Genomic DNA, 21,179 nt, shown 5'->3' with positions numbered 1-21,179 from the left:
TGTGCATGCACACTTCTTCAGATACAAGTGTGCATGCACACGAAAGCTCATACCAAAATATAAACTTAGTTGGTCTTTAAGGTGCTACTGAAGGAATTTTTTTATTTTGCTTCGACTCAGACCAACACGGCTACCTACCTGTAACTAGAACTATAAGTTCTCTTCATGTACTTCTCCTTGTTTTCCCCCTTTTTTCCCATTTTCCGGGATCTTTCTTTCCTTGTTTGCTCAGTCATTCCTTCTATCCGCCATTTTCTACTTTCCTTTTCATCTTTCCTTTTCTTCTCTGATCTCTCTAAATCGCGCCAGTCTTTCTCTTCCCGTTTCTGCCTCTGTATTTTCACTCCAAGTACATGCAGCTATAGGGTAAGGCTCCTGTTTTCCCCTCATTACATGCTCAATTCTGTTGTATATTCGTGGTTTATGCTGCAATATAGATGGTTCCATTTTTTTTCTTTTAAGTTACTTCGTGTTTCACCCGTCGTCATCGTTTTACTGTTCTTTCCTTCTAAGCCTCCCCCTTCTCTCCGCTTCTCCGCTTCCGTCTGTTCTTTCCTTTTGTGGTTTCCCCCCCACTTGCACTCCGCTCTTCTCTGAGCTCTCAGTTTAGCGGTGGGGGGGATTCTACTATATATCTTGGTTTTTCCAATTAGATCCGCACACCTCGGTATATTTTTAAATATTGACGCATCTCGAGAGCTCCTAAACCCACAAGGCATTCACTGGGGTAAAGGGGGTGACGGAAGGCTAAACGCACCCAAAAACAAGGTCAGGAAGGCGATTTCTGAGGGGGAGTCCTGGAAACTGAGGCATCGAGATCTACTTACCCAGTGAGAAGCCTGCTTTCCAGAGCGATCTTGACAGTGCCTTATTTTATTCACATGTTTTTATCATATGCTGGTCTGTGACTGTAATAAAGTTTGATGATGATGAGTAATGCTTTATTTGGGTGAATTCCTAAAAAAGCTCGAAAGCTCAACAACCGATTGGAAGAGTCATCAATCCTGTGGTATGGGGTAAAAGGCAGGGAGGAGAATCAGGAGGCATGAGGCTTTTACATTCTCCATGGAAGATATAGTTGATGATCAGATAGGTCTCAAACTACGATCAGGTTTTCCCGTGTGGTGTCTGCCTCCACTTCTTGCGTGACACAGAGTCTAAATATAGAAATGACAAACTCTACTTTTATTTACATCTTTCTCCGTATCATCTGCTGTCTGTTATTCAGCTCAGGCCTCACCACAATAATGTAGCATTTAGGGAAAAAGATGCAAGCCAATAATCCAGCACTGGAAGCCAAGATGGAGAAGATCTCCACAGCCACCATGTATTTTCCTCTGGTGCTCAAGTATGTGGGAATAAAGGAGAACCAAACACTGCAGAAGACCAGCATGCTGAAGGTGATGAACTTGGCTTCATTGAAGCTGTCAGGCAACTTCCTAGCTAAGAAGGCAACAGTGAAGCTGATAATGGCCAGGAAGCCCATGTAGCCTAAAACACAATAGAACATGAGGACTGACCCTTCATTACATAAGAATATAATTTCTTCAGTCATTGAGTGCATGTCGACATCTGGGAATGGGGGAGAGGTTGCCAGCCAGAAGGCACAGATTCCAATTTGAATCACAGAGCAGGAAAGGACAATGGAGTAAGCCAGTTTTTTGCCTACCCACTTCCTGATTTTCGAATCTGGCTTGGTAGCCATGAATGCCAAAACCACTGAAATAGTCTTGGCCAAGATGCTGGAGAGGGCCACAGAGAAGACAATGCCAAAAGCTGTTTGTCGGAGTCTGCAGGTTGCCTTATTAGGCATTCCAATGAACATCAAGGAGCAAAGCAAACACAAGAGGAGGGAGATGAGGAGAATGTAAGAGAGGCTTCTGTTATTGGCTTTGACGATGGCAGTGTTCCGGTGCTTAATGTAAATGCCAAGTACCATAGCTGTGTTCAGAGAGAATAAAAGCGTAGATAAATTTGAAACCATGGCCAAAGTTTCACCAAAGTCTAGGACATTTGGTTTCTTGGGAATGCAGTGATCCTGGTCTTCATTTGGATATTGATCTGGAGGACATCTGGCACAAGTTTCCAACCCTGAAAAAAAGGTTGTATGCCTATTGGAAACAATCCAGAATATTCTTAAGAGTTTTTTTTTAGCATATTGTTTCAACAAGGAAATGCTTCAAAACTTCTAGTTGAAATGCTTGTGCGCTAGCCTAGATGATTTGATTATAAAGTTATGCATGAAATTTCATATACAGTGGTACCTCTACTTACGAATAACTCTACTTACGAATGTTTCTATTTACGAACGGAGCTCTGTCCACCATCTTGTATGCGGTTTAGATAGGTTTTTTTCTACTTACGAATTTTTAGATAGGGTTGCTTCAATTTATGAATTTTTTCTTCCAATGCATTCCTATGGGATTCGAGTTACAATTTTTTTCGACTTACGAATGTGGGTTCGGAACGCATTAAATTCGTAAGTAGAGGTAGCACTGTATGGATAAAATATACTTTATTGATGCTCCTCCATTTTCTTAGAACCACAGATTAAATGAGAAAAATATTACCGCTGCAAGCTTGGAAGCAGGAGAGGTGATCTTTATTGGATTTTAACCCTGTCCCCAAAGTGCCTTGTTCTTAGGGAAAAGTCCACCCCTCCCCGAAAGTTCAGTGTCTTCCAAGACAGAATGCATGTACCAATTATATGTCTTGTTGTATCAAAACAGAGGGGTGGATCTATACTCATAGTGTATATTGTTAAAATGTGTTATTAAAATGTGGCAACACAGAAGTGAACCACCATCAATAAGAAGTTGCATTAAACATTACTATGTTTAATAAAGGTAAAGGTAAAGGGACCCCTGACCATTAGGTCCAGTCGTGACCGACTCTGGGGTTGCGCGCTCATCTTGCATTATTGGCTGAGGGAGCCAGCGTATAGCTTCCAGGTCATGTGGCCAGCATGACAAAGCTGTTTCTGGCAAACCAGAGCAGCACATGGAAACGCCGTTTACCTTCCCGCTATAGCGGTTCCTACGTATTTATCTACTTGCATTTTGATGTGCTTTCGAACTGCTAGGTTGGCAGGAGCTGGGACCAGGCAACGGGAGCTCACCCCGTCACAGGGATTCGAACCGCCGACCTTCTGCTCAGCAAGCCCTAGGCTCAGTGGTTTAGCCCACAGCGCCACCTGGGTGCCTCACTATGTATAATATTATATGCAATAATGTTTAGAATATCAATGTAGGCAGATACAGCAATGGAAAATCTTTACATTACAGATTAAGGTCACATCCTCATGTTATACTCTCTTGAAGGTTAAGATAATTTCTTCATAGTGGCAATTTTACAGAGACAGAAGGGAGATTATTCTACTATTATTAATAAACAATATTAATTGAGACCATAGAGCGCAAACCCCCATTGCCGATTAGTTCAGAATTTACTAAAATAACTTATTGTATATTCCGGCGTATAAGACGACTGGGCGTATAAGACGACCCCTGACTTTTGAGAAGATTTTCTTGGGTTAAAAAGTAGTCTTATATGCAGGAATATACACGGTATATATGGTAATATGGCATCTCTCACCCTTCTCATTTGAGAACATCCCACGAGGACATGGATCACAATCATAACAGCAAAATTTCTCTCCCTCCTTCTTTCTCTTCCCATAACCAGGACGGCAGTTGGCATTACATATTGAAAGTGGCGGTTCCTATCCAAAGATATAGGAAAAGGTTAATATTAAGAAAATGTTTGGGGCAAATAAATATAACATAAGTCGATCTATCAGTAAGTAATGTGAATGTCTAATTCATATTTACACAGAGAAACGTCCTTTGGAAGAAAACTTTCTTTTCTCTTCCAGTGAATTACAAATTTAATTATGTATTAAGTGAAGAACTGCTTTCTTCCCCCACTTACACCCCATCTTATTGGACTATGAATGTTGCCATTTGAGATCCTGTGCAGTTATTTTCTCACCTGAATGAAGACAGTGTACCATTTGATTCTGTCTGCATTAATGGTGAGCTCTTTGCCAGGAGGGGACTGAGGATCCAGCCTCCCCACTTTGACCCTGACGTATGATCCATTTCGGAAAGTGACTAAGTTTGTAATATCGAAGCCAGCTGCTAACTCTCCATGTTCATTTAATGCGATTTCATCCCCAGCACTGTTGTTGAATGAGATCCTCTGCAGGAATGAGTGGAGCTAGGTGGAAAGAGAGTCAGAAGGTCTATAATAGCAGGGAATGGACAGGTTTGTGGGACTCCCTGGTACTGAATGGAACAACATTTTGCTAGTCGAATGTAGCAGAACACCCCCCCCCCCACCGGTAGTCAAATAGCCTGGCTCTGTGTGCTGGAGTTACTGTGAAAAGCAGAAAATTCCGTGGAGACTTCATCTGGCTTTGAGAAACTGCAGAAAGCCGCTAGGGTCATTTCAGACAGTTTGATGTAAGAGGAAAAATTGACTGGCACACTTAAGCCACAAGTTTGTTAAAAAAAACACGTCTCCCCCACCTAAACGTAGTTCTGATTTGTTACTGCCCACTGCCCCTAGTGTATAACAATTGTCAATTTAAATGCCGCTTTATATTTAGGATGACCCTTAGTTCTAACAGTTTAAATAGAAGTTGTTATCTGAGAGCTATTAGTTCTTCTTCTTCTTCTTCTTCTTCTTCTTCTTCTTCTTCTTCTTCTTCTTCTTCTTCTTCTTCTATTATTATTTCAACTTATACACCGCCCTAGACCCAGAAGTGTCAGGGCGGTTCACAACATGACCACAACATATAAAATCAAACCAAAAGCAATAACCGAATAAACCCAACTGGAGTTGCTGTTAATTTCTTGCTTATGAAAGCATATGTAATTTAAATTATTTTTATTCATTTTCTAATACCCAGCTTGGATACCACAACATTACTTGAGGTTTATTTTTAGTTATCAAGGTCTATTCTTTTATTTAAAAAAATTCCTTCAGTAGCACCTTAAAGACCAACTAAGTTTTTATTTTGGTATGAGCTTTCGTGTGCATGCACACTTCTTCAGATACAGTGAAATGGAAGTTTCCAGGCACTTATGTAGAGAAGGGGTGGGGAGGGGTGGGGATGGGGAGGGGGGATCACTCAGAAGGGTGGTGGAAATGGGTGATTGACTGACTGATAGCTGTTGATGACCGCAAACGACTGCAAATGGTTTTGCATGAAAAAGCAAGGGTTGAGATGGCTGAAGATCGCTTATCATGTATAATGAGATAAGAACCCGATATCTCTGTTCAAACCAGGTCCCTCCATGGTTTTGAGCTTGGTGATAAGTTGCAATTCAGCAACTTCTCTTTCCAGTCTATTTCTGAAATTCTTTTGTAGTAAGACAGCTACTTTGAGATCTTGTATAGAATGTCCTGGGAGATTGAAGTGTTCTCCTACTGGTTTTTCTGTCTTCTGGTTCCTGATGTCAGATTTATGTCCATTTATCCTTTGGCGTAGGGTTTGGCCTGTTTGTCCAATATAGAGAGCTGAAGGGCACTGTTGGCATTTGATGGCATACACAATGTTAGAGGATGAGCAATTAAATAGTCCTGAGATGGTATGTTGGATGTTGTTGGGGCCAGTAATGGTGTTGTCTGGGTGTATGTGGCAGCAAAGTTGGCATCTGGGTTTATTGCAGGCTCTGGTACCAGTGTCCATGTTAAGTCTGGTGGTTGTATTATTGTGGGTGAGGAGTTGTTTAAGATTGGGTGGCTGTCTGTAGGCAATGAAAGGTCTTCCTCCCAGAGCTTGAGAAAGGGAGCGGTCATTGTCCAGGAGAGGCTGTAGATCTCTGATGATGCGTTGTACTGTTTTAGCTTGGGAGCTGTATGTGATGACTAGTGGTGTTCTGTTATTTTCTTTTTTGGGTCTGTCTTGCAGCAGGTTCTCTCTAGGTATCTGTCTGGCTCTGTTGATCTGTTGTTTAACTTCATCAGGTGGATATTTTAGTTCTAAAAAGGTTTGCTGTAGATCTCTTAGGTGAGATTCTCTGTCTGTAGAGTTGGAACAGATGCGGTTGTAACGTAAGGCCTGGCTGTATACGATGGATTGTTTGGTATGTTTGGGATGGTAGCTAGAAGCATGTAGATATGTTTGTCGGTCAGTTGGTTTTCTGTATAAGGTGGTGTCTATACGTCCATCCTGTATTTTTATAGTAGTGTCCAAAAAATGTATTTCTTGCATAGATTGGTTCATTGTTAGGTTGATGGTGGGGTGGAAGTCATTGAATGTCTGGTGGAAGGTTTCCAGGGTCTGTTGTCCATGTGTCCAGATAATAAAAATATCGTCAATGTATCGCAGGTACAGGAGAGGTTTGAGTGGGTAGGAGTTCCTCTCCTGTACCTGCGATACATTGACGATATTTTTATTATCTGGACACATGGACAACAGACCCTGGAAACCTTCCACCAGACATTCAATGACTTTCACCCCACCATCAACCTAACAATGAACCAATCTATGCAAGAAATACATTTTTTGGACACTACTATAAAAATACAGGATGGACGTATAGACACCACCTTATACAGAAAACCAACTGACCGACAAACATATCTACATGCTTCTAGCTACCATCCCAAACATACCAAACAATCCATCGTATACAGCCAGGCCTTACGTTACAACCGCATCTGTTCCAACTCTACAGACAGAGAATCTCACCTAAGAGATCTACAGCAAACCTTTTTAGAACTAAAATATCCACCTGATGAAGTTAAACAACAGATCAACAGAGCCAGACAGATACCTAGAGAGAACCTGCTGCAAGACAGACCCAAAAAAGAAAATAACAGAACACCACTAGTCATCACATACAGCTCCCAAGCTAAAACAGTACAACGCATCATCAGAGATCTACAGCCTCTCCTGGACAATGACCGCTCCCTTTCTCAAGCTCTGGGAGGAAGACCTTTCATTGCCTACAGACAGCCACCCAATCTTAAACAACTCCTCACCCACAATAATACAACCACCAGACTTAACATGGACACTGGTACCAGAGCCTGCAATAAACCCAGATGCCAACTTTGCTGCCACATACACCCAGACAACACCATTACTGGCCCCAACAACATCCAACATACCATCTCAGGACTATTTAATTGCTCATCCTCTAACATTGTGTATGCCATCAAATGCCAACAGTGCCCTTCAGCTCTCTATATTGGACAAACAGGCCAAACCCTACGCCAAAGGATAAATGGACATAAATCTGACATCAGGAACCAGAAGACAGAAAAACCAGTAGGAGAACACTTCAATCTCCCAGGACATTCTATACAAGATCTCAAAGTAGCTGTCTTACTACAAAAGAATTTCAGAAATAGACTGGAAAGAGAAGTTGCTGAATTGCAACTTATCACCAAGCTCAAAACCATGGAGGGACCTGGTTTGAACAGAGATATCGGGTTCTTATCTCATTATACATGATAAGCGATCTTCAGCCATCTCAACCCTTGCTTTTTCATGCAAAACCATTTGCAGTCGTTTGCGGTCATCAACAGCTATCAGTCAGTCAATCACCCATTTCCACCACCCTTCTGAGTGATCCCCCCTCCCCATCCCCACCCCTCCCCACCCCTTCTCTACATAAGTGCCTGGAAACTTCCATTTCACTGTATCTGAAGAAGTGTGCATGCACACGAAAGCTCATACCAAAATAAAAACTTAGTTGGTCTTTAAGGTGCTACTGAAGGAATTTTTTTATTTTACTTCGATCCAGACCAACACGGCTACCTACCTGTAACCTATTCTTTTATTTCTTTACTTAAAGTGTGTTGCCAATGCACATAATACAATCAATGCCATGCACAACATTGAACACTTTGTAAACTGAACACTTTATAGCAGGAAACTCTACCTGCCAAGGCTCCAAATTTTGATGAGAGAGTCTGTCTCTGCCTTTTATTCTTTTGTGGTTGGCTCCAGCTGAATACATGATCTGTAAGGCATGTGCCAAAGCATAGACAGCATTATAGATACTGTAGCTGTGGCCGGTCATGCTCATTTCAAAAACTGGTGCAGGAAGGCTCTCCAGCTTCTCCTCTCCGGTACATGTGCCATCTTTTGACCCAGTGTCGTTTGAAACTGAACAACCAAATGCATGTTTCCATACATCTTTGATAAAACCATTTCCATCTTCCCAATAAGGGTTTATATGCTGAAGAAAGTCTTGGAAGCTGTGAGTCTCCTTGGAGTGGATAGCAAAGGAGATAGCACCATGGAACTTTTGAAAGTTACAGTCTAAATCTTTTTGAAACTTATCTAATATGAAATCGAATTGAGCTGTTGTAATCCACACCTTTCCTACAGGTAACTTGATATATTGATGATATATTAGAAGAGTTATCTTTTCAGTCCTTAACAGCCATGCAATAGTTTGACTTTCTCCATATATAAGAACAACAATGGCTTTGCTCATTATGAAAACGCGTGTGAATAGGTTTGATGCACGCACTACATCATCTACCGTATCAAGAAAGCTTGAATGCAAATGGTACTCAATAGTTTCTGTGAATGCTGAACAGATCTGATTCTTGAAAAGCATTGGCTCAATAGTCTGCAAGAAACATTCTCCAGCTTCATTATCTGTAGTGATGAGCCCAACCCATTTCCATCTGAAATACAAAAGTAACTGGATGATTCCCTGATACTGAAGTGCTTCATTAGGGACCATGCGGTAAAAGGAAGAGAATCTGATTTGATCATCCATGGCTTGTTGAAATGAACCATATGAAATCTGAAAAAGAAAAAGCCAAAGTGTCAAAGTGGAAACAAGAACTCACAACATACCCATTTATCTAAATATAAATCCTATATACCCAAATGAACTTATTTTAGGGACAATGCATAGAAAAATGCATACATAGAAAAATGCACAGAAATAATTGTGCTTAATAAATTCTGTAGCTATTCATTCTTAATATTATTGAGCCATCACATTCATACACATTGATTGTCTCCAAGTATTTAGTGCATTTATTATTGCTGGTTTTTGGGACTTCCGTTTTTGCCATGCCCCATTTCAGACGCGCTCCGCAGGTCCTCCGCAACAGAGTGGTTGATGGAGGGTGAAATTGGGGCAATGCAGAGGACATACGACCTTAAGAAAGGATCAGGAGGTGACCTTGAGCTAAAGGCGTCCAGCTGCGTCAGAAATTGATTCTTAGCATTCTACGTCTCTACAGATGATAGAGCGGAGAGACCCCAGTGCAAGGAGACAAACTTCCCTCCACAAGAAGCCTCAAGCTCTGAAACGGTATGAGTGGTGGTAAAATTTCCAGACACTCTACCCCTTACTTATACTAATCGGCAAATTAACTTGATTTTTTTGTGATAAAAGAATAATATGGACTTTTAATGGGATCATTGGAGATAAAACTCAAGCTGGTTAGATTCTGGAAAGTATTGAACGGGGTGGGTGGGGGGGTGGAATAAACTCCAGGAAATTATTCTCATTGTGCATGTCTCTCAGCGCAGAAAATATCCAGAAGGCTCAGCAGAGGAAAGAAATAATAAAAGGAATTCTGCCGAGTCCACCTCTGTAAGCCAATATTGACCCCATGAATTTACATGGGTAGCTCACAAGCAGCAAGTACAATGCTTTCAGGATTGATGAACGCATCTAGGTGCTCCATTTACCAACCTGGTGCGGGATGACAAGTCTCATATGGCCAGCATGCTGAAGTCTAATTAATGCTATAGAGCAAGCTGTTCTGCCAGGCTGGGACACTCCCCTTCGCATTGGGGGGGAGGGTAACTAAGCCTATTGTTGTCCTTCAGTCTACCTGAGAAGCTCAGCATGTAGAAAGGTCCGAGCTGGTTACTCCAAGCTCACACCACATGGTTCTAACAGGCCATACCAAATTAGGGACTTTCAACACTGTAACTAAGCCAAGTTACTACCTGTGTTTTCTGACTAGGGGAAGAGGAGACAATTTTGGAACTCACAAGGGCATATTTTAAAGGTCCTGCCGCTAATATTTCAATGTTTTATTTTGCTGCATATTTTGTTATTTTAATTCTCTGCTGGGATTCTCACACTAAAGAGTACTTGCCCCAACCTGGATCTTGCCATTCAGGGAATTCTGCATTCTATATTTTATTCTTTTCCTTGCCACCAACACCCGGAACCTTTCATTCCATTACAGCAGGCATCCCCAAACTTTGGCCCTCCAGATGTTTTGGACTAAAATTCCCATCTTCCCCGACCACTGGTCCTGTTAGCCAGGGATCATGGGAGTTGTAGGCCAAAACATCTGGAGGGCCGCAGTTTGGGGATGCCTGCATTACAGGCATTAAACACGCAAGACAGGACAAGACAAGACAGGACAAGACAAGAGAAATCTTTATTATGGCCATAGACCAGCATAAAAGGGTGGGATACAGTAATTTAAAATTTGAAAAGCATTTTGGAAAGCCAAAAGGCATTAAAATAGAAGGTGAATATAAAAGTCTATAAGAATTTAAAAGAAGCTAAAAGAAGGGATCGGAACATTCGGCTTGTGTGGAAGAGCATGAAACGTCGATATATAATAGGCTTTAACTATTAATTTACTGAGCACTCTGATATGTTCATTAAATCTAGTTTGTGGCACAGGTCAACCTCCAATGAATTTTGAGCGTTGCTGTGCAGAATCTAGCAACACTGTATGTTGTAGCAGGATTGGTATCTGAGAGCAGCAAGGAGGTATAGAATTGCCCTGAGCACTTTGGGTACTTATGAAGTAGTGGGGAAATCAGGCTAAGACGAATTTCTCTGTAATACAGGCACTGGAGAAGGACATGCTCTACTGTTTCTATTTGTCCTGAGTCACAGTGCCATTGTCTCTCCTGGTACTCAATCTTCTGGTATTGACCTTCACTAACGGCCGAGGGGAGGGCATGACATCGAGCCAGGGTAAAAGCCCTTCGGTGTTTAGGGAGTTCGAGTTTGGTTAAATATGCCATAAGGGAGGCAAACTACCTGGTGGATTCCTTAGCAGTAAAAGTTGGAGTCCTGGCTAGATCCAACTGGCGCTCTGTGTCTACTACAAATTGTTTAACGAGTGCTTTAGCCTGAACATATCCCATGCTAAGTAGAAGACCTGGAAAGAAGCCCAGAGATGAGATTTTAGTTGCCACTGCCTGTTTCCATGTGGATTGAAAATCATCATTCATAGTTAGTGGGGGAAGGCCATAGGGAAATAAAGATAGTTTAAGCCAATCATTCAGTATGGTCACCCACACTCTAGCCTCCACTTTTGTGAAGTGTGTCTCTAGTCTCAGAGTAGCATTAAAGACACATTTTGGGACTTGAAGGACTGACCTTAGAAATTTGGATTGCACAAGTTCTAGTGGTGCAAAATTGGAAAAGAGACCCAACTGGGCACCATAGAGAAGTTGTGCTTTTGGCTTGGCTTCAAATAATTTGAGTACTGCTGGTATATAAGGACCACCTCTTGTTTTAAATTTTTTAAGAATTGCTGATGAGCTTCTCTGAGCAATTTCAGCAGCATAGTCCCCATGGGCTGTCCTACTACTAGCAGAATGTAAGACTACCTGAAGCAGGAGACCTGCTCAATCTTGTGTCCATCTATGCTTCAGGTGAGCCTCCTAGGCCTTTGGCAAATGCCATGATTGCAGTTTTCTGATAATTAAGTTCTAGCTGGTCCTCCTTACATTACTGTATTAATGCTCTCAGGGTTCTTTTGAGGCCAATAGGTGTTCTTGAAAGTATTGCCAAATCATCTGCATAGAGCAGGACAGAGATGTGTCTTCCAGCTAATTTTGGGGAATGGAAGTTTATGTTTTGGAGATGGCCCTCCATGGAGATGATACAGAAATTAAATAAGAGTGGGGCCAGTATGCAGCCTTCCTTGACTCCTTTCTCAGTTTCAATGGCATTGGTGAGATGGCCCCGAGGGGGTCCATAAACACGCATTCTTTGAAAGATAGTTGGCCACCCATACACATTGCTGGATGCCCATGTTATACCTCCCCAATATATGCATATATTGCAGCCTCTTTTACTCCTTTCATTTCACCAGTCCATATTCATGAACCAGCAGGTTACTAGAGGAAGAAGAAGGGAAGAGCTTATCTTTTTTGCGTGACATCTCTCCCCCCGTCCCCCCCATATTCTACCTGTGGAATCTTGTGAAGACCTAAGATGTCTGCCATGGATGAGGAGGTGTCAGAGCTAAGTCCCCCAATGACTCCTACTACATTTTTCTGATTGCCACATATGTAGTTGGGGACAAAGTGATGTGAGTTAAATAGCAGATCCAGAGTGGTTCGGTAGGCCATCTTTGAATCAAAGTAGCTATCATAGATGTGGAATCCAAGAGTGACATTGGGCAAGATCTTGGGATTCTCATTGATCTCATCAACAGCAAACACCAAGGCCAGAATGTGTTGGTAGTATTTTGTCATCACCCTGCAAATGAAGTGAGTTACTGTTTCATGAGGGAATTAAACAGTGAATGAAATCTAGATCTGAAAGATTCACCTGCCTGTCTATAATGAAAGGGCATAGCCAGAAAGTTTAGTCATGAATGAAGTCTCATTAATATTACTTATCATCATCATCATCATCATCATCATCATCATTTCTATACCGTCCTTAATCTGAGGATCAGAGTGTGGTTTGCAATAAAAAAAACCAGCACCAAAATAGGCACGAACAATTACTATATTTTTATACCAGCTTTTATCAAGGAAGCTCGGGTCCCTTTACCCTTGAATCCTGACAATTCCTCCTAGCCTGTAGGTGACCAAAAAAATGGAGATGTGAACCAAGAGCTCTTGAGGGCAGCTGTGTGTCTGAAGAAACAGACAGGCTGATGGTTGGAGCACAGCCAAGTAAATCATGCCATCAGTCATTTTGGTGTGAGACAGTATTAGGACAGTACTATGTGGTAGTAGCGTTGGCAAAGAAAGCTTATCTTTCTGCCATGACTGTGTCCACAAGTAGCCATCTGACAGAGCTTTTCCAAGTGGTGAATGGAAAATTGTCATCTGGCCAAGAGGGGTGTTTCTTTGACATCTTCAGAAGCCTGGTGTAATGATTTTAAGGCAATTTAGAGGAAAAATCTCTCTGATTTAGGCAAGTCAAATGGTAGGCACTGGGCTGCCTGTTCCAACTTTACTGAATCCACATTGCCTATTTTTTTAATTAAAAAAGGTTATAACCCCCCCTTCCAAAGGCAATCAAAGTACTTTTCTGTAAGATATAAATATATGAAGAACATCTAAAATAATGTTAAGTACCATTTACTTACACTGGGGTGTCAATAAAGACCTGAGAAGGGTGTTCCTTGAAGGAAAGCTTGGGGAATACATAAAAGATATGAGACGCTATTCCACCAATGACAAGGTCCCCTTCTTCATACCATTCATGTGGAATATCCACAGGGTTAGTTCTGCTGCAAAGAACAGTATGCACTTGGGGCACCATGTTGGGAAGCAGGAGAAGCAGAAGCAGTAACATATTGATCGCAAATATCCTTCTACACATATATTCTCCTGTATCTCTCTACAATGTTGCTATTTTCATCAGCCTGACCAGAATAGGAAGGATTTGGTGACAGCCAACTCTGGCAACGCTGTACGTAAATGGACAGGTACCCACCTTTTCATTACGTCAACACTGTCACAAAAAAAATCTGTGCATCCTAAATAAGCTACAGTGATTTGAAATCTGTCCTTTACAATGAAAGAGGGGAAAAGATTGAAATACTGTAGCAGAGCATATTTTGAATTTTTATTTCCCATTCTGCCTTGTGGAGCTTTTCCAGGTGGATTGATTATAATAATTTTAATAATTACAGGGGAGATAACCATTTCTGCAATGTTTTTCGACTCTGTGGTGCATCCTCAGTAGGATAACTGCCCAAGTAAACATATCTGTCACATCACAGAATAATTGATTAGGAAGGGACCTCCAAGGTCATCTAGTCCAACCTCCTGACTAAGACAAGATATTGCTAAGTAATATAACCCATTTATGGGCAGGAATCAATCATCTTTCTATAATACATTGTTTACACACACTCTCCTATGTAACATTGATCAGACACTGCCATCCACCCTACTAACTGGAGCAATGTGGCAAGCATGAGGACATCTCTCCCATTGTTCTATCACTCTAGAAAAAAATGTAGTTCAGAAGAATGGCAGGGTGTTCCCATCTGTGTAAACCAATGATAGACAATGCTGTTCTCTCTGGATTCTGCTTCATTACAGCTTCCTTCATCCCTGATAATAATGGTCTGTTATAAACGGATGGGAGTTGTAGTCCAGCAACAACTGGAGGGGAACAGATGGGCTACCTCTGGTGTAAGGGAAAGTGTGGTTTGGAGAAATAGGCTTCATCTCTGACCTGATCTTTATCTGCCAGGGATGTATCATATAATAGATCCCGGTGTGTCTGTCACACTTGCTAAGGCAAGAACCGTGATTTCCTGACTCCTATGCAAACTCAAGATCAGTCCAGAAATGAGATTCAAAGTGCAGTAATGGCCAAAGTTGGCCCTCCAGATGTTTTGGGACTACCCAAACTCCCATCATCCGTAGCCAACAGGACCAGTGGTCAGGGATGATGGGAATTGTAGTCCTAAAACAGCTGGAGGACCAGTTTTGGCCAACACTGTTCTAGTGGAAGACCCATATGATTTCCAGTTAAGAGCACTTTAAAGTGCTCCACTTCTATTAGTTTATGGAGGTGCAAAAGAGGTGGATGATTATCTACATATTATACATATTATAAATACAATAAATGAATACATACATAGATTTTGGGGTTCAAAATGAGTGACACAAAAATGATGCATAATTTAACAGAATTAAAGTACACAGAACTTTGTCACTTTCCATTCATTTCTTTAAAGAAACAGTGTATGTAAGGATTATGGTTGAGTTGGTAATTAGCATCAAGTCATTTCTTAATGGACTTCTTTCATATGTGAGGGTAAGCCTCTTCAGTTGGCTAAACCCATTCCAGTAAACAGTGCCTAGATCTATTTCGTAAAGCAGACAACCTACTCTGTCTCACGGTGCTATTTCTATAGCACTTATTTCTCAACCCTTTGGCCATTCTGAAGCATAGTAGAGTTCTGTTCAGTTCCCTTAGTCCAAACTATAGTTGCCAGTAGGGTTGCCCTATGTCAGGAATTTCCCTGCGAAATAAGCGGCCAGTGAAATTAGGGAATTTTGGAAAATCTGCAAAATGTCCAGGTTTTTGCCATCAGAACCAGGAAGTGTGTGTTTGATTAACATCTGTGCTACTTCAAGCTCCCTCCCTTATAGTCGCTTTTAACTGCTTGTCTTTTGTTTCTATCTCCTTTTAAGTTTTTGTGAGTCATAATCACTTTTAACTATTAGCTTTTATCCCTTTGCTCTCTAAGTCCTTATTTTATTCACATGTTTTTATCATATGCTGGTCTGCGACCATAATAAAGTTTGATGATTATGAGTAATGCTTTATTTGGGTGAATTCGTAAAACAGCTCAAAAGCTCTACAACCTTTGTGTCCAGATTTTTGCTTCTTGAAATACGACAACCCAAGCTGACCCTCTTGTGGATTTTTATCCACCTCAAAAGAAGTGTACAACTGGGCTGTAGCTAAGAATAATCTTATTTTCATTAGTGATCAACCAGCAGATTGGAAGGGTCATCAATCCTTTGGTGTGGGGTAAAAAGACAGGGAGGAGAATCAGGAGGCATGAGGCTTTTACATTCTCCATGGAAGACATAGTTGATGATCAGTCTACGGTCTCAAACTACAAACAGGTTTTCCAGCTTGCTGCCTGCCTCCGCTACTTGCGTGATATCTGTCCCCAACAGCCCTAGATCATTCTGTGCCATACAACCCAAACCAGAGAAAGCCATGGCTACTCCAACTCAATATGACTGATGCCCAAATCCTTCCAAATTAGCATAATTTGGATGGAGACTTTACTCAATCTAGTGCATTGTCCTGATAGATTGAGCAATGCTCTCACTCAGTATAAGGCAGCTTTCAATGTTCCCCTTCCCCTTTCCTCTCTCTGCAGATTCTTAAGCATCCCCACAACTGCTCAGGAGTTTTAGAACCGATTGGGAAAGTGGATGCGGGAGAAGTAGAGTAAGGGAAGCTGTAGAAATTCAAGTAGTTCAATGCCATCCATAGCTTCTTTCATACACATAATCACAGTTCATTTACACTTCATATATAACTATGCTGAATAGAAGGAACGTAAATGATAGGACAATCTCTTCTGTTACTTTGATCTTTTCAGGTAACTACCTTTCTTGGAAAACCACAGTCAGATCACCATGCCAACAGTCTACATACCGGTAGTCTAAACACAGAAACAGCAAACTATTCTGTTATTTACATCTTTCTCCGTATCAGCTGCTCTCTGTTATTCAACTCAGGCCTCACCACAATAATGTAGCATTTAGGGGAAAAGATGCAACCCAGCAGCCCAGCACTGGACGCCAAGATGGAGAAGATCTCCACAGCCACCATGTATTTTCCTCTGGTGCTCAAGTATGTGGGAATAAAGGAGAACCAAACACTGCAGAAGACCAGCATGCTGAAGGTGATGAACTTGGCTTCATTGAAGCTGTCAGGCAACTTCCTGGCTAAGAAGGCACAGTCAAGCTGACAGTGGCCAGGAAGCCCATGTAGCCTAAAACACAATATAACATGAGAACTGACCCTTCATTACATAAGAATATAATTTCTTCAGTCATTGAGTGCATGTCCACATCTGGGAATGGGGCAGAGGTTGCCAGCCAGAAGGCACAGATTCCAATTTGAATCACAGAGCAGGAAAGGACAATTGAGTTAGCCAGTTTTTTGCCTACCCACTTCCTGATTCTGGATCCTGGCTTGGTAGCCATGAATGCCAAAACCACTGAAATAGTCTTGGCCAAGATGCTGGAGAGGGCCACAGAGAAGACAATGCCAAAAGCCGTTTGTCGGAGTGGGCAGGTTGCCTTATTAGGCATTCCAATGAACATCAAGGAACAAAGGAAACACAAGAGGAGGGAGATGAGGAGAATGTAAGTGAGGCTTCTGTTATTGGCTTTGACGATGGCAGTGTCCCGGTGCTTAATGAAAATGCCAAGTACCATAGCTGTGATCAGAGAGAATAAAAGCGCAGAGAAAGTTGAAACCATGGCCAAAGTTTCACCAAAGCCTAGGACGTTTGGTTTCTTGGCAATACATTCATTCTGCTCCTCATTTGGACATTGATCTGGAGGACATCTGAAACAGGTTTCCAGCCCTGAAAAAAATGTTGTATGACTATTGGAAACAATTCAGAATATACTTAAGAGTTTTTGTTTTTTAAAAAAATCAGGGTTCCCCTTAGCATTGTGTTTCCATGAGGAAATGTTTCAAACCGTCTAGTCCAAATGCTTGTGCCTAGATGATTTGAAGATTTAGTCATGAATGAAATCTGACATTTCCTATATGGAGAAAATATGCTTTTAGTGATCCTCTTCCACTTTTTTAGAACCACAGATTAAATATTACAGCTGCAATCTTGGAAGCAAAAGAGGTGATTTTATCGGATTTTAACCCTGTCCCCAATGTGCCTTATTCTTAGAGAATTTTCCACCAATTCTTTTCCATCCTCCCTTCCCAAAAAGGAAAAGTTTAGTGTCTTTCAGGACAGAATGCATGTGCAAATTTTATGTGTTGTTGCATCACAGCAGAGGGGTGGAGCTATACTCATGGTGTATACTGTTAAAATGTGTTATTGAAATGTGGCAGCACAGCTGTGAGCCACCATCAATGAGAAATTCTACTATTGTTAATAAACAATGTTATGTATTGGTTTTATACAGATGGCTGATCGCCAAAGAATTGATGCTTTTGAATTATGGAGCTGGAGGAGACTCTTGAGAGTCCCATGGACTGCAAGAAGATGAAGCCTATCCATTCTGAAGGAAATCAACCCTGAGTGCTCACTGGAAGGACAGATCCTGAAGCTGAGGCTCCAATACTTTGGCCACCTCATGAGAAGAGAAGACTCCCTGGAAAAGACCCTGATGTTGGAAAAGATTGAGGGCACTAGGAGAAGGGGACAACAGAGGATGAGATGGTTGGACAGTGTTCTCGAGGCTATGAACATGAGTTTGACCAAGCTGCGGGAGGCAGTGGAGGACAGGAGTGCCTGGCCTGCTATGGTCCATGGGGTCACGAAGAGTCGGACACAACTAAACGACTAAACAACAACAACAACAACATGTATTAGTTTAAATTGTGTACAAGAATCTTACTGTTAAAGTGCTGTAACTACCTTTCCCACTCCAGGATTCAAACGGGTGTGGTGACACTTGCTGCTATTGGTTAACTCTGCCTGTGTCGGAGCACTCTGCTGAGGCTCAGACCATCGTCACCCACAAGGGCGCATTTAGCATAAAAAGGCTCCAGTTTGGGGTCAGTGTGGCACCGGGAATCTTTCAGGGGCTTATGGAGTGCCTCTTACGGGGGCTTCCAGGGGTCTTGCCCTATTTTGATGATGTCCTTATCGCTGAGAAATATGCTCAGGACCTACTTGAGTGCATCCGTGCTGTCTTAACCAGATTGCAGGATGCTGGGCTTAAGCTTAAAAAGGAGAAGTGCGTTTTTGGGGTGCCCAATGTCAATTTTTTGGGCTATGAAATTGATGCATTCACCCCACAGCGGCCAAGACAAGGCCCATTGCGGAGGCCTCTCGCCCGGGAAACAAAACTGAACTTCAGGCCTTCTTAGGCCTTCTCAACTTTTACCACACCTTTCTCCCTCATAAGGCAACCATTGCGGAGCCCCTCCACAGATTGTTAGAGAAGAAAAGTATTTGGTGTTGGACCCAGGTCCATCAGAGGGGGTTTGACGCACTTAGGGGTATGCTTTCGAAGCGTAGCGTTCTTGCCCATTTTGACGAGTCCAAGCCGCTGGTGTTGGCGTGCGATGCATCACAGTATGGTCTGGGAGCCGTCCTTAGTCACAGGGACCCTGGCGGGACTGAGCGGCCAATTTCATTTTATTCACGGACTCTGTCCCCTACAGAGCGAAACTATGCTCAAATAGACAAGGAAGTTTTAGCCATTGTGGCGGGTGTTAAGAAATTTCATAATTATGTCTACGGACAGCCGTTCACCATCCAGACCGATCACAAGCCCCTGCTAGGGTTATTTGTCCCTCACAAACAGACCCCTAAGATGCTCTCTCCCCGCATACTCCATTGGTCTATATTTTTAAATGGGTATCAGTATGAGTTGTGTCATGGAAAGGCTACATGTCTCTGCCATGCGGATGCCTTAAGCCGCCTGCCCTTGCCCATATTTCTGACGAGGATCCTGCACCTGCTGAGCATGTCATTATGTTAGAAGCCCTGCTGGGCCCTTTGGTCACGGCCCCTGATATTGCCACCCGAGCAGTGAGAGACCCAATCCTTGCCTGTATCCTTGCTTTGGTGGGGAGGGGATGGCCAGGGGGTCCCCCATCAGAGTGTTTCAGGGCATTCAAGACCAGGCAGCATGAGCTCTCACTGCACCGGGGGTGCCTGCTGTGGAGGGACAGAGTGATTATTCTGGAACCCCTCAGGAACAGGGTGCTGGACACGCTCCACATGGAGCACCCAGGTATAGTATGAAATCCTTGGCTAGGTGCTATGTATGGTGGCCCGGAATGGACCAGGACATTGACAAATGGGTATGAATGTGCACCTCATGTCAAGAAGCGAAGTCTGATATACCTAGGGCACCAGTCCACTGGTGGGAGCAGGCGCGGACTCCCTGGAGCCATCTGCACATTGACTTTGCGGGACCTTGGCAAGAGAAGGTATTCCTGATAGTGGTGGATGCCTACTCAAAGTGGTTGGAAGTGGTAGTAGTTCCCAGCATGACCTCCGCTGCGGTCATATGGATGTTAAGGCAGCTCTTCGTAACCCGCGGACTGCCAGAGACTATCGTGTCGGACAATGGAATGGCTTTTTGTGTCTCAGGAGTTTAAGGCATTCCTGGTGGGCAACTTCATTAGGGGGGCAACGTCAGCCCCATTCCACCCATCATCAAATGGACAGGCAGAGCAGATGGTATGGTATGTATGGCGAAAGAGGCTATCACACACACATGTTGGAGGGGGACTGGGCGGCCTGAATTGCCCAGATGTTATTCTCGCAACATGCCACGCCCTGCACTGCCACAGGCAAGTCACCCGCTGAACTATTGTTGGGCCACCGGCTGGTCACCATCATAGACTTTGTACACCCGGACAAAAACCCGTGCCGGCCTGCTCGAGTTCGGCCAGAGGCCGAAAGGGACACCACGCACTACCTTGCTCCAGAAGAGCTAGTCTGGGTACAAAACTACGCCAGAGGTCTGGCATGGGTGCCAGGTGTTGTCACCCGCGCCAGTGAACCAGACTTGTATTTCATTACACTGGACAACGGCCGGGTGTGGAGACGTCATATAGATCAGCTGCATTGGCGTTCCCCCAACCGTACCCAGAATGACGGGGACTAGAGTGAGGGGAACTCGTCTGACCTAGAGGAAATACTGACTGGTACCAGTTCCCCGCAGCCGTCTGCCCAGGACAGTTCCAGCAATTTGGACACGCCTCTGCCGGAAGGTAGTAGCATCGCTACTTCCCCAGAGATGCTGTCACCGCCCATCCTGCCTATTACACCACCATCACCCAAGTTCCGGTGCAGCAGACACCGGCCATTCCTGTTGCTAGGAGGTCTCAACAGGAATGCCATCCGCCAAATTTTTGAGATATTTTGAGTGCTCCGCGAACTAGGAGGGAAGGGGTGTTATGTATTGTTTAAAATTGTGTACATGAATCTCACTGTTAAGTTCTGTAACTACCTTTCCCGCTCCAGGAGGATTCAAACGGGTGTGGTGACAGTTGCTGCTATTGGTTAACTTGTTAGTATAGTTTGGATCCTTACCCCAACTCTAAATCTAAATGTTTCCTTTCTCCAACTCCCGTTCCTGAGAGTATAAAAGAGGCTCGTCCTTTCCCTCCACCCCAGTTTAGTTCCTACTGCAATAAAGAAGATTGTTCTTGTTAGACTTGACTCCTAGCATATCCTTGCTAGCATGCTGAATCACTACACAGAGTTGATCACACAAGAACTGACATCTGCACCCATGACATAACAAACAATATTAATTGAGA

The 21,179-nt window shown here is 42.9% G+C and overlaps 1 protein-coding gene and 1 pseudogene across 1 annotated transcript; both read right to left on the bottom strand.

Moving 5' to 3' along the window:
• Positions 1-1,189: 1,189 nt before the first annotated feature.
• On the bottom strand, positions 1,190-13,475 carry LOC118095577 (vomeronasal type-2 receptor 26-like). The gene is made up of 6 exons (XM_035136823.1): positions 13,300-13,475; positions 12,164-12,341; positions 8,508-8,777; positions 3,991-4,218; positions 3,595-3,721; positions 1,190-2,091 (listed from the first exon to the last, which is right to left on the bottom strand). Exons 1-6 carry the CDS (start codon positions 13,473-13,475, stop codon positions 1,190-1,192), a joined length of 1,881 nt encoding a protein of 626 aa, XP_034992714.1.
• A 2,916-nt stretch (positions 13,476-16,391) lies between these two features.
• On the bottom strand, positions 16,392-18,580 carry LOC118095576 (vomeronasal type-2 receptor 26-like; annotated as a pseudogene).
• Positions 18,581-21,179: the final 2,599 nt, after the last annotated feature.

Source organism: Zootoca vivipara, chromosome 13, assembly GCF_963506605.1.
Source record: "Zootoca vivipara chromosome 13, rZooViv1.1, whole genome shotgun sequence".
In the NCBI taxonomy this organism is placed as follows: domain Eukaryota; kingdom Metazoa; phylum Chordata; class Lepidosauria; order Squamata; family Lacertidae; genus Zootoca; species Zootoca vivipara.
The sequence above is the reverse complement of the archived record's forward strand: the minus strand, read 5'-3'. Positions and strand labels throughout refer to the sequence as shown.

Excerpts from the sequence above, each read along its gene's own strand:
- LOC118095577 (XM_035136823.1), bottom strand. The coding sequence starts at position 13,475 with ATGGTGCCCCAAGTGCATACTGTTCTTTGCAGCAGAACTAACCCTGTG. Across the intron at positions 12,342-13,299 it reads GTCTTTATTGACACCCCAGT|CTACTTTGATTCAAAGATGG; the intron begins GTAAGTAAATGG and ends CATCTATGATAG. Across the intron at positions 3,722-3,990 it reads GGTACACTGTCTTCATTCAG|GAACCGCCACTTTCAATATG; the intron begins GTGAGAAAATAA and ends ATCTTTGGATAG.